Raw genomic sequence first — 11,312 nt, forward strand, 5'->3', positions numbered from 1 at the left:
CGAGGCGGCTGGCTCGAGTTTACAAGGGGTAGCCTAGATAGGGGCGGGCCTGGGGAGGTGCTCACAGGTACGCAGTCCCGCCCCCTGGGTGTCACGGCCAGGGTTCCTGCGCAGTTTAGAATCGGGCCTTCGCCCGCTCGTGCCGGTCCTTAAGAGCGTGCGTCCCAGGACCGGCTCCTGTGTTACCTGGGCAACCGGTCCTCTGGCCACAAACTGGCCGCGGAATCCGGCCACTAGCCTAACCGGAAAGACGATCTGTTGCGGAACGCAGGCGCTCGCGGAGCGCTGGGGATCCCGTGCCGGGGTGCGTTGCAAGCGGGGCTGAAGCACGTGGGGCGTCGGGCTCTCCGACTCTTCTTCCCGAAACTAGCCCCTAATCCTTGGCCGCCCACGCAGTCCTCTCCCACCTTTTGCTGGATTCACAGGCAACAGGCCCAAAGTTGAGAAAAAGCCACAAGGAAGTTTCCGGTCCCAAGTCCCGCCCCCTGCAAACGACGGGGGCGGGGTCGCGTGGTTGCCTTGGAGACGCACTGTGTGTTCAGGGTAGGCTCTAGTCTTGGCCATGGCAAGCCCGGAGCCCTGCGTTTCGAAGCGGCACCCATGCAGCCAACAGCAGTCCCCGCCCGAACTGCCGCTGCAGGTGAAGGTGGTGGGGCTCTTCAAGAGCTCCAGCTTTCAGATTGCCAAGAGCACAGCTGAGGTAAAGGCAAAGAAACCGAAAGTGTGGCGCAGTTTCTCTGGCCTTGGGGTCTTGGCGGCTTGGATTGTTCACCCCGTGCCCCTGGTTGGCAAAGTTCGGTGTTCGCTGGGGGCCCCTCATCTCCGGAGTCTCTGGTGGGCCTTGGACTTCTTGTACTTTGAAAAGGGTGATACGCGTGAAAGAAAGCATTCATAATCCTTCCTCTACATATTCACGCTTTTTATTCCATATTCGTTTTAATTGTAGATTTTAAAAAAGTCACTACAAAATGTTCAGGAAAAATTGTTACCATATAGAGAGTTGTTATTTACAAACTCCCTCTCCAAGTGATTTTTTTTAATGTTTTATTGTGAATTATGTGATAGTTTACATGGGAGAACATTAGTTTTACATTCATCCTATCATATATTGTTTCATTGCCAGGGTTACAATCCCCTCCATGCATCAACCAACCAAAGGGTATACACTACAAGCCTGTCTCCCCCCACCCCCCTCATCAGCACACAGCCTATCTCTCTCTCTGTGTCTTAAAGTCCCCAGCTGCTCCATCTCTCCACGTCATCGGCTCTGCCTCCATCTCAGGCATCACTGCTTCTCTGGGTAGGGTCCCGCTCTCTGCTCTTCTCACTTGATGGTCTCAGGGACCTCAACTCCTAGACTAAAAAGTTAATCACTCCCCTCCTAGCTACAAAATGTCTACCTTTACATTTCCAATCCTCACAATCAGTCCTGATAGCAATTATTCACTATTGTATCACAAGAGACCTATCTGCATTTCATTTCATCAGCCCGGCCTAGACAGATTGGATACTACTCAGTGGACATTCTACCTTCCTCCATGCCCTCTGGATGGATCTAGGTTCCCTCTTGAAAACTTGTAAGCCAGTCACTTCTTGCCTTTGTAGTGCCCCACCCCACCCCGCCCCATTTTGTGTAGCCAATGTCCAAATTGCCCATCCCTGTCTACTCTGTGTATGGAGGGGGTGGGAATGATCCTTGCTGTAAAGATTTGTTCCCTCTTTTGAACTACTGCATCCATAGATGTAGGTCAAGTTTATCAAATTGTATCAGATTACTCTTTTTTTTCCTCTTTTTCTTCTAGTTGAGCTCTGCCAAGTGATTTTTTAAAGCTATTGATTCAGAAAGTTCTTTTCTTTAAATCTTCAATGGCAGTCACTATTCCAGTAAAATCGGGTGCCTCACTAATTTGTTGGTACACAGATATTTTGGAGAGCCCAAACATTTCTTTTTAGACACAAGGAACGACATAAAAGAAAAACATAAATAAAAAGAACACTTTATATAAGAAACTGGAAGTTTTTGGCTAGGCCAATCAAATCATGGCACATATTAATCAGGTTCATTTTTTCTTTCTTAAGATTTTGCCTACTGTAGCTATTTGAATATGAAAACACATCAAAGTGAATTCAGTTTTATGTGTATTGGTTCTGTCCTAATAAAGAATTCTTGAGTGCATTCCCAGCATGATAATTTGTGAGATTCCCAGATGCCTCATTTGTTGACAGAGACTTAGATTTGTATAAATTGAGATATTGTATTACATATATTTTAAAGAAGGATCCCTTGCAAAGTTGGCAGTTTGAATTTACCAGCCATTCCTTGGCAGAAATATGAGGCTTTCTATTCCTGTAAAGATTTATTGCCTCCAAAACCCTATACATGGTGACTGTGAGTTGGAAGTGACTCCATGGCAAACCACCACCACCATTTTTTAAAGAGTCCCTGGGTGATGCAAATGGTTAAGCACTTGATGATTAATAGCAGGGTTGACTGTTTGAAGCCGCTCAGGAGTGTCTTGGAGGACAGCTCAGCTGTATGCTTCTGAAAACCCTCTGGAGCACTTGTCCGCACTCTGGGGTTGCCATGAGTTGGTGAATATGGCAACTAATAACAACATAGTTTACTTTGGACTTAGTCTATTCTAGAACAAATTCAAAAATTATGAATACATTCTGATATTGTTAAACTTGAAAACTACAGTAATTAGTTCCAGATGGTTCCTTGGTTAGAAACAACAGTTCTCATATATGACTGTCTCAAACTGGAGTGAGAACAAGGACATGATATCTGCTTATTGGGTGCAGTGATCTAGGAAGGAAGTGGTTGCTTGCTATTGCCCTCTTCTACTCCACGCAGTATATACCCATGTCTGGACATCTCCTCATTGAACTCTGACCCTAGTTGGAGCCTGTTAGACCAGTGTCTTATTTTAGATCACCACAGCACGTTCTAGTACTATCCTTGTTAAGTGCCGTCGAGTCGGTAGCAACTTGGTATGGCATTTCTGAGGAGCAGCTGGTGGGTTTGAATCGCTGATCTTGCAGTTACTAGTCCAGTGCTTATCCTACAGTGGCACACCAGGACTTTGACACTCTCCTTAGTGGAGAAAATAATGGGCCCAGAGAAATGGTAGAAGTCAGGATTTGAATCCAGATAGTGGGACTCCACAGTTCAGTGGAGAAGATGTCAACTGTAGTGACTCTTTAGAGATAAGCCCAGTGGTCACTTTACCCTGTTGGCCCCGTGACTCCACAGACCCGCTCAGAAAAGTGAAGCCTAATTGTTACTGTCTCCTTTATCTTCTGTTGCTTTAGTATGAGGCAAAGTATAACTCATCAGAAGTCAAAACTATTTTTTGAGGACAGGGATTGTAAATTAGTAATTTTCTCTGATTTATATAGACAAAACAATATATGCTAACTCAAAACATATTTAATATCTAAACCTGAATATATTTAATGTATGTTTCTTTTTATCCCCTAAAGCATCATAACCATACCTGTATCCTTGCCAGTGTCTATATGTCGGTGAATAAAAGCCATAACATTGATTTTGGTTATGAGTAAAGTATATGTTAGCTCTATCGAGACAAGAGTTTGATTTAGGGAAAAACTGATAGGAAAAGAATATGGCAGGTCACAGAATGATGTATTTGTTTATTTGGCTGCTGTTGTATGGATCATCCATTACATGCTAGTTGTCATCTGGGTGGGAACTTAGGGACCCTAAGACATACACCTTGCCTTCAAGGAGCTTATGCTGTAGAGGTGAGAGACAAGTTAGCAAGAACCCCAATATGCACTTGGTTGTTGTTAAGTGTTGTCAAGTCAGTTCTGACTCATAGTAACCCTGTATAGGGTTTCCAAGGAGTGGCTGGTAAGTTTGAACCACCGACTTTGTAGTTCAAACCAACTTTGCGGTCTAGTTATTTAATCCCACAGCACCACACTAGGGAGTGCCTTATTCACATAAGCACAGAGTTTTCTGGGAGCAGGCAACAGTTATATACCTAAGACAGACTGTGTGGCCCATGTGTGCATGGTATGAAACTTCCTGGGAGTACCATAAAAATTGGGGCTTTAGAAGACAATCTACTCTACAGGCAACTTAGATTTTAGCTACCTAAAATGATGGAGCGATAAAGGCATGAAGTGACTGGCTTACAAGGTTTCAGAAGGGAGTTTAGTTTAAAAGTGTGTGGGGGGAAGAAGGAGTCCCCACTGAATAGTTTTCATCTTGTCTAGATGGGTCTGGTTAAAAGAGATGGGGATAAGATTCTTATGTGGTTAATTCTTATGTGAGTAATAGTTATCATGACTAATTGCAACTGTCACAATTGTAAAGGTAGAAATTTTGTAACAAAAATGGGGAAAGTAGTTAATCTTACAGTCCAGAAACAAAGGACCCTAGGATCATCAAGGGAGAAGAGCACAAACAGAATGAGAGACCTTATCCAAAGAAGCAGTGACACCAGAGCTGGAGGCAGAGAATGGGACTCTAGACATGGGTAGAGAGGACTAAGAGCTGGTGGCCAGGAGGCAGACTTGCAGAATGTGCCCTTTGGTGGTGCCAATTATTACATATGCCTGAGTGTTTAAAAAAAAAAAAAAAAAGCTAAAGTGAATAGAGAGAAATACTGTTAACTGATGGTACATGGAGGGGATTATAATCATTGTAATGAAACAAGGTGCATGATTTGTTGAATGTAAAACTGATGATCTGCCCTATAAACTTTCAGTCAATTCATAATAAAAGCTTTTTTTAAAAAGGTGGGGGGACTGATTAAAAAATGAGAGAGTGTACTCTAAAATAGTTATTTCATTTTTAAACCTAGAGACTGAAGATCACTTATCCATCCAAGTTTGAAGATCCTATAATAGTTCCTCTTCAAGAGTTTGCGTGGGATCAATATCTGCAAAAGAAAAAAAGGGTAAAGGATATTTGGGGGCATGGAAATTATTATCAAAGAACAACACTTTGCCTGAATTATGTATCTTTGCACTGACCTGGAAAACAGCAGCGATTGTTTTAGTACACCTAGATTTTGTTTTTTAAATAATATATTTTCCGTAAATTATTTCAATCATTTTATCAGTCTGATTTAAAGAAAAAAAACGTAACACATTCACAGGGTTTTCTGTGGAAAGCATGCGATAAAGGTAAGTGTTGGACTAGGTGTGGATGGTTATTCTTTTCTCATACATTATTACTCACCCATGATTCCTGTGACACCCCAGCACGCAAGTTACTGTGGCCAGGCACTCTTCTTGGCCCTTACTCTGGAGGAGATGGTGAGGTTTAGGGTATAGCAGAAAGACTTCCGAGAGGTGGTTGCTAGGGGAACTCTAATGCCAGGCACCACATTCTCAAGGGCAGCCTTGCCCTAGTTGAAGCTTCCGTCTTGTCTCTATTCTTCCTCTACCAGGATCCTTGAAGAACACCTTATCCCAGGGCTAACAGAACTTAGTCCAGGGTAGCAGACAGATGCTAGCCCTGATTAGTTAGTAGTGCTGCCTGGTGCACATGATGAGAAGGATTCTGAAGTGGCACCCTGTCTTGTGTTTGGACAAGTGAGGGTTGGAGAAGAGTATGACATGGGGTATGCCACCTACCTGCTTGTTATTCCTGGCCTGGTCCCACAGAGAGCCCCATCTCCCCAGTCATTTAGACTGTTTTATGCTTGATTGCACGAAGATGTTACATGATCATGTGATTAAGTATGTAGATGTTTTCTGAAACCACTTCTCTCTTTGCAGTCAAAGAATATTGTCCAGGAAGAGGCTGAATCAAGAATGTGGTGACTCTTCGTTGCCATCAAGTAGATTCTGGCTCAGTGGTGACCCCATGTGTTATAGAGTAGAACTGCTGCCTATAGTTTTCTTGGCTCTAAATCTTTTTTTAAAAAATCTGTTTATTGTGGTTTGGATGAAAATTAACAGAGCATATTCGTTTTCCATTCAACAGTTTTTACACATTTTGTTTCATAGCATTAGTTGCAGCCCTCTCGATGTAATAGTGCTGCTTCTTCCCTGGGTTCCTGTGTCCATCTGTCCTCCTTTCCTGCCCCTTCCTGCCTGCTAAGCTTTGTTTTGGGGCAAATTCTTGGCTGTAATCTTAACAGCAGATCACCAGACCTTTTCTTCACAGTGTTGCTAGGTGGGTTAGAACTGCCAGCCTTTAGGTTAGCAGATGATTACAAACCGTTTACATCATCTAGGGACCTTGAATCAAGACGACTATTTGTTAAGTCTTCTATCATTTTCATCACTGTTTTCAGTGAAATGCAAATAGAATCAGAGCAGACACATTTATGACATTTATCAGGTCTACTGCCAGGTGGACTACTGGAGTCCTCGTTGGCGCTGTGGGCTAATGCGTCAGACTGCAAAGTCATTTGAACTGCAAGGTTAGTGGTTCAAACTCACTACCTGCTCCTTGGAAACCATATACAGGGTCACTGTGGGTTGGGATCGACTCCACGGCACTTAACAACAACAAGGTCAACTACTAACCAAAAGGTTGGTGGTTCAGACCCACCCAGAGTATCTCAGAAGAAAGGTCTGACCATCTGCTTCTGAAAGGACACAGCCTTGAAAACCTTATGAGGGAAAAATAAACAAGCCTTATGGAGCATTTCTGCTTTGTAAACATAGGGTGGAGTCCTGGTGTGGCGCCCTAGGATAAGTACTGGACTGCAATGTCGGCTTGAACTGCAAGGTTGATGGTCATACTCATCAGCCACTCCTCAGAAACCCTATACAGGGTTGCTATAAGTTGAAACTGATTTGACAGCACTTAAAAACAGCAATGACTTGATTGCTGTCATTTTGCTGTGTGTGTGTCTGTGTGTGTTTTGTGATGCTGCTGGTTTCTTTGTTCCGCATAATTTTCTGTGCTAAGTTCATTTTTGTTTGTGTGTTTTCTTAACATTTTCTTCATTTCTGTTGTGTTCATTTCTAATTTTCCTCCTTTTTATTTTAATGTTGAAGATGTCTTCAGTTTCTTTGAGATTACCCTTTAACTTATTAATTTTTTTTCCCTGTTTCAAAATTTGTTTTCTTGTGAAATCACTTCTTCGCCATTTGGAAGTTCTATACCTACACTTCTCCCTGTTTTTGCTTTGCAGTTGACTCCTTTATAAATTGATATTCCCTGGTTCCCTATATTAGTCTTATAGGTTTGTTTTACTTTAAATACTTCTATATCTGGATTGAATTCTGGGTGGTTGTGTCATGTATAGTAACCTCAAGTTGTTTGCTATTGTTGGTTCTCAGTCCAAAGAACATCCTTTAGTATTTTTTTTTTTTTTTTTGTAAAGTTGGTATTATTATGACAAATTCCTTTATTTCTATTTATTTGTAAATGTCCTAATTTTACTATTGTATTTGAGGGAAACTTTGCTAGGAATATGATTCTTGGTTGGCAGTTTAGTTCATTCAGAGTTTTGTATGTGCCATCCCAAATTGCTTTCTTACCTGCATGTTTTTTTGTGAGAAATCAGAGCTTAGTCTTACTGATTCTCCTTTATAGGTAGGTAACTTTTAATTTTCCCCTACCTGCTCTCAGGATTCCTTCCTGTCTTTGCTTTTAGAAAGTTTGATTATGATATGTCTTGGTGATTTTCTTTTGGAGTCCCTCCTGTTTGGGGTTCATTCAGCTTCTTGCATGCTTATCTTCTTGTCTTTCATGATGTCAGGGAAGTTTTCTTCCAGCAATTCTTCAACAGTTTTTCCTGTGTTATTTATTGTCTCTTTCTGTTTTGGAATTCCGATCACCTATAAATTATTCCTCATCATGGTGTGCCACATAAATCTCAGAGTTTCTTTGGAATTTTTTCATTAATTTTTCTGGTTGTTCTAGCATACTTGTACTGAGAGATTTATCTTCAAGCTCACTAATTCGAGCTTTTGTTGCTTTGAATGTACTCTTTTGCCATTGTAATATATTGTCCACTTCTGAAATCTTAGTATTAATCTTCTGGATTTCTAATGGCAGATTTTATATTATTTGAAAATTTGTATTTATTTTGTTTGTTCTTGTAGTGTTTTCCTGAATTGTTTTAAGTTTTCTGTGTTCTCCTTGCTTTCCTCGCTCTTTCTCTGAAGTTCCTAAATATCATTCTGTTGAATTCTTTTTCAGTTAGTTCCATTACCTTTCCTTTCTCAGAAATGTTTTCTGACTCTGCATCTTAGTCATTTGTTTATGCCATTCTCTCTTGTTTGTGTGAGCTAAAATTGTCTGGTGTCTCCAGAACATTGTAGTGTTTTCATATTTGTATTTAATTAACGATTGTATGTTGATTGTATTGTTGTATGATCATATCAACTGTCTCCAGTGGATATAGTTACAGAATGGAAGCGTGTGCACTGTTTCCTGGTGTAGGCTGTTTTGCATTGTTGATCAGGTGATATAGAAGCTGATACTGGCTTTTGTCCCATAGGTGGAGTTGCAGAGGATTTGGTTGGACTGGACTGTATGGTCATGGTTGCCATCTCCTATGTGTGGCGCTGTGGGTTATTGCACCAGAGAGCACATCCATTTGAACTGCAAGGTTTGTGGTTCTAGCTCACCAGCTGCTCCTCGGAAACCCTATCCAGGGTCACTATGGGTCAGAACCGACTCAATGGCACTTAACAACAACAACAATAGGGTGGGGAAGAAGGGACATATCCCTCCCACACTTATACATCTGGAAGCAAAACAGAGTAAACAAACATGTAACCAACAATGAAAAGAGAAAATAATAAAGGAGAAAAAATAATTAAAAACAGGCAGAAATCAGGGGGAAAAAGAATATAAACTGAAAGACAAAAAGGGGATGGGAAAATGGAGCTATAGAAGAGAAAAATAAGAGAGAAAATAAAAGGAAGGAAGGAAGAAAAAAAAGCATTTAGAGAAACCAGAGCGAGGGAAGATAAAAAGAGAGCAGAAAGTAGGAAAGATCAAAAGGGGAAAAAAGATGAAGGTAAATGAGAAACAGAAGAAAAGAAGGAAAAACAGGTACAGAGGTAGGATAAAATTTCAGGGACTGGAAAGAGAAGAAGGAGAAAGAATAAAAACAACAAAAGGAAAAAAACAACAACAATGCAATTGACTGACCCAGTGACCCAGCTAGGAGAAAAATCAGGAGGGGCTTTTGCCAGCCTAGAAGCTGACAAGGTAGTGTGGGAGGGATGTGACAGTGGAGTTCCTGCCCTAGATGTGGCGTTCTTATCAGCCTTGGTGTTATGTGTGTTCAGGGCACTCAGTTTGGAAGTAGTTCGTGGAGGCCCTTTCTGGAGCAGGTTTCTGTGTTTGTTAGGACCGCAGGACAGCTGGGGGCAGGGTGCCTGGTTAAATGCTGGTCTGGTGGCTCTGTGAGTTCTGTAGGTCTGGAGCCAAGCCCGCCTGAATCCTGATCCCAAAGCAGCACACCACAGTAGTGTAGCTATTATGTATTACAATAGCCCCCACCACACACTGGCTATTGTTTGGCTCCCAACCCTATAGTTCCAAACTCCCAGAGAACAGGGTCTGTGCCTGGGGTGGCTGAGGGTGGGTCACCAGTGGAGTGTGAGGAAAAAGTAGGAATTACACCTCCTAGCAAAGAATCAACCCACTTTTCCTCTGACGTTTAAGGTTCCTTGATTTTCATCTGTGTCTGTTTTATTTGGTCTTTTCTATCTTTGTTGTAGGGGATCCATGTAGTGTGTCTGCCTAGTCTGCCATTTTGCTAGAAGTTACTAGTAGCTTTTAATTCTATTTTCCCACGAACCGTTTGAAGCCCCTTCATGTGTGTGTGTGTGTGTGTGTGTGTGTGTGTGTGTTTGTGTGTGTGTGTGAGTCCTGGTATGGCACTGTGGGATAATGCACTGGATTGCAAGGTCGGTGGTTCAAATTCGCCAGCTGCTCCTTGGAAACCCTATTACAGGGTCGCTATGAGTCAGAACTGACTCAACAGCACTTAACAACAACAACAATAATATATTCCGTAATCCTTAAAACAACTAGAGTAACCAGCCATCCATATGTGCCTGAGTCAGAGGGGTTTCCCAGGATGTGGGAATTTCAGTGTTAAAGCTGGGTCATTCCTGGACAAACTAAGACAGTTGGCCTTATTAGGTTTTATTATTCTCATATTTTACTACATATAAGGAAACTGAGACACAGAGTTTAAAATAACAGGCCCAAAGAAATGGTGGCATTTGAACCCAGATACTTTGATCCTAGCATCCATGCTTTTGCAACCATTTTTATTTTTGGTGAAAAGATATACATGTAAACATGCTCCCACTGAATAATTTCTATGAGTATGTTTCAATGACACTGGTTACCTTGTCAACATTCTGTCAACATTCTCATTATTTCAGCTCTAGTTGGTTCAACTCCCTTAATTTAGACCCACTGCCCCTACATTTCTCATCTATGCTTGAGAGTTACTGTTGTCCCTTCGGTCTCAAAAATAATTAAAACCACCAGTGCCTTCAATCAGATGCCATTCATAATGACACTTCAGGACAGAATTACTGCTTTGGATTTCCAAGACTACATCTTTTCTGGAACAGGTAGCCTCATCTTTCCCCCCACAGAGCAGCTGATGGAATTGAACCTCTGACATTGTGATTAAAACCAAATGCTTTAACTCACAGCACCACCAGAAATTCTAAGGGATTGTATACTACGTATGTCTTTTTACTTAAGTCTTGTCATCAAACTTAGACGACCTACCAGTATTGTACTCCCCACCTACAGGAGCTCTCTGATCTGTGGCTTTGCTTTGTGTTTTTGCACCTGTTCTCCTTACAAATTTCTGCTGTACTTAAAGATTGGTGTGGGTCCCATTCCCCAGTTTCCCTTCAGTAACCGTTTTAACCTAGGTTACTGACTTTGGTTTATCTTGTGTTCCCTTCCACCTGCCTTTCTCTTGGGGCCTGAGTGAGCTTTCTAGTTAATCACTGTTGTGTCTTTACACCTCTTCTTTCCCCCTTATCCTGCCCTTTTTCCTTCCCCTACTTCATCCTTTGGATACAGATCACCTTAACTTTGTCTTTCCTTTCAGCAAGTTGTTTGACTTCGAGCATAAGCATTGTGTCTTGTGTTGTATTTGGTGGTGGTGGTGGTGGTGATGTGCCGCACAGTCAAGTCCGACTCATAGCTACGCTGGGTAGTGGTTTCAGTGCTGTAAATCTTTACAGGTGCAGAAAGCCTCACCTCTCATGAGGAACAACTGAACTGCTTTCCTTGTGGTTAGCAGCCCCGCTCGTAATCCACTCACTACCAGGCCCCCTGACATTTTGGATTAAAGATTACTTTTTTTTTTTTTAACACAAAT

At 41.9% G+C, this 11,312-nt stretch overlaps 1 protein-coding gene across 1 annotated transcript in view; it reads left to right on the plus strand.

Moving 5' to 3' along the window:
- Positions 1-562: 562 nt before the first annotated feature.
- Positions 563-11,312, plus strand: part of PPIL6 (peptidylprolyl isomerase (cyclophilin)-like 6) — an 80,849-nt gene continuing 70,099 nt past the window's right edge. The window contains exons 1-2 of the mRNA XM_006839990.1: positions 563-700; positions 4,836-4,931. Coding sequence (XP_006840053.1) covers positions 563-700; positions 4,836-4,931 — 234 coding nt within the window. The remainder of the gene's footprint in view (positions 701-4,835; positions 4,932-11,312) is intronic.

The sequence above is a fragment of the Chrysochloris asiatica genome, unplaced genomic scaffold (genome assembly GCF_000296735.1).
Source record: "Chrysochloris asiatica unplaced genomic scaffold, ChrAsi1.0 scaffold00027, whole genome shotgun sequence".
Taxonomy (NCBI): Eukaryota; Metazoa; Chordata; class Mammalia; order Afrosoricida; family Chrysochloridae; genus Chrysochloris; species Chrysochloris asiatica.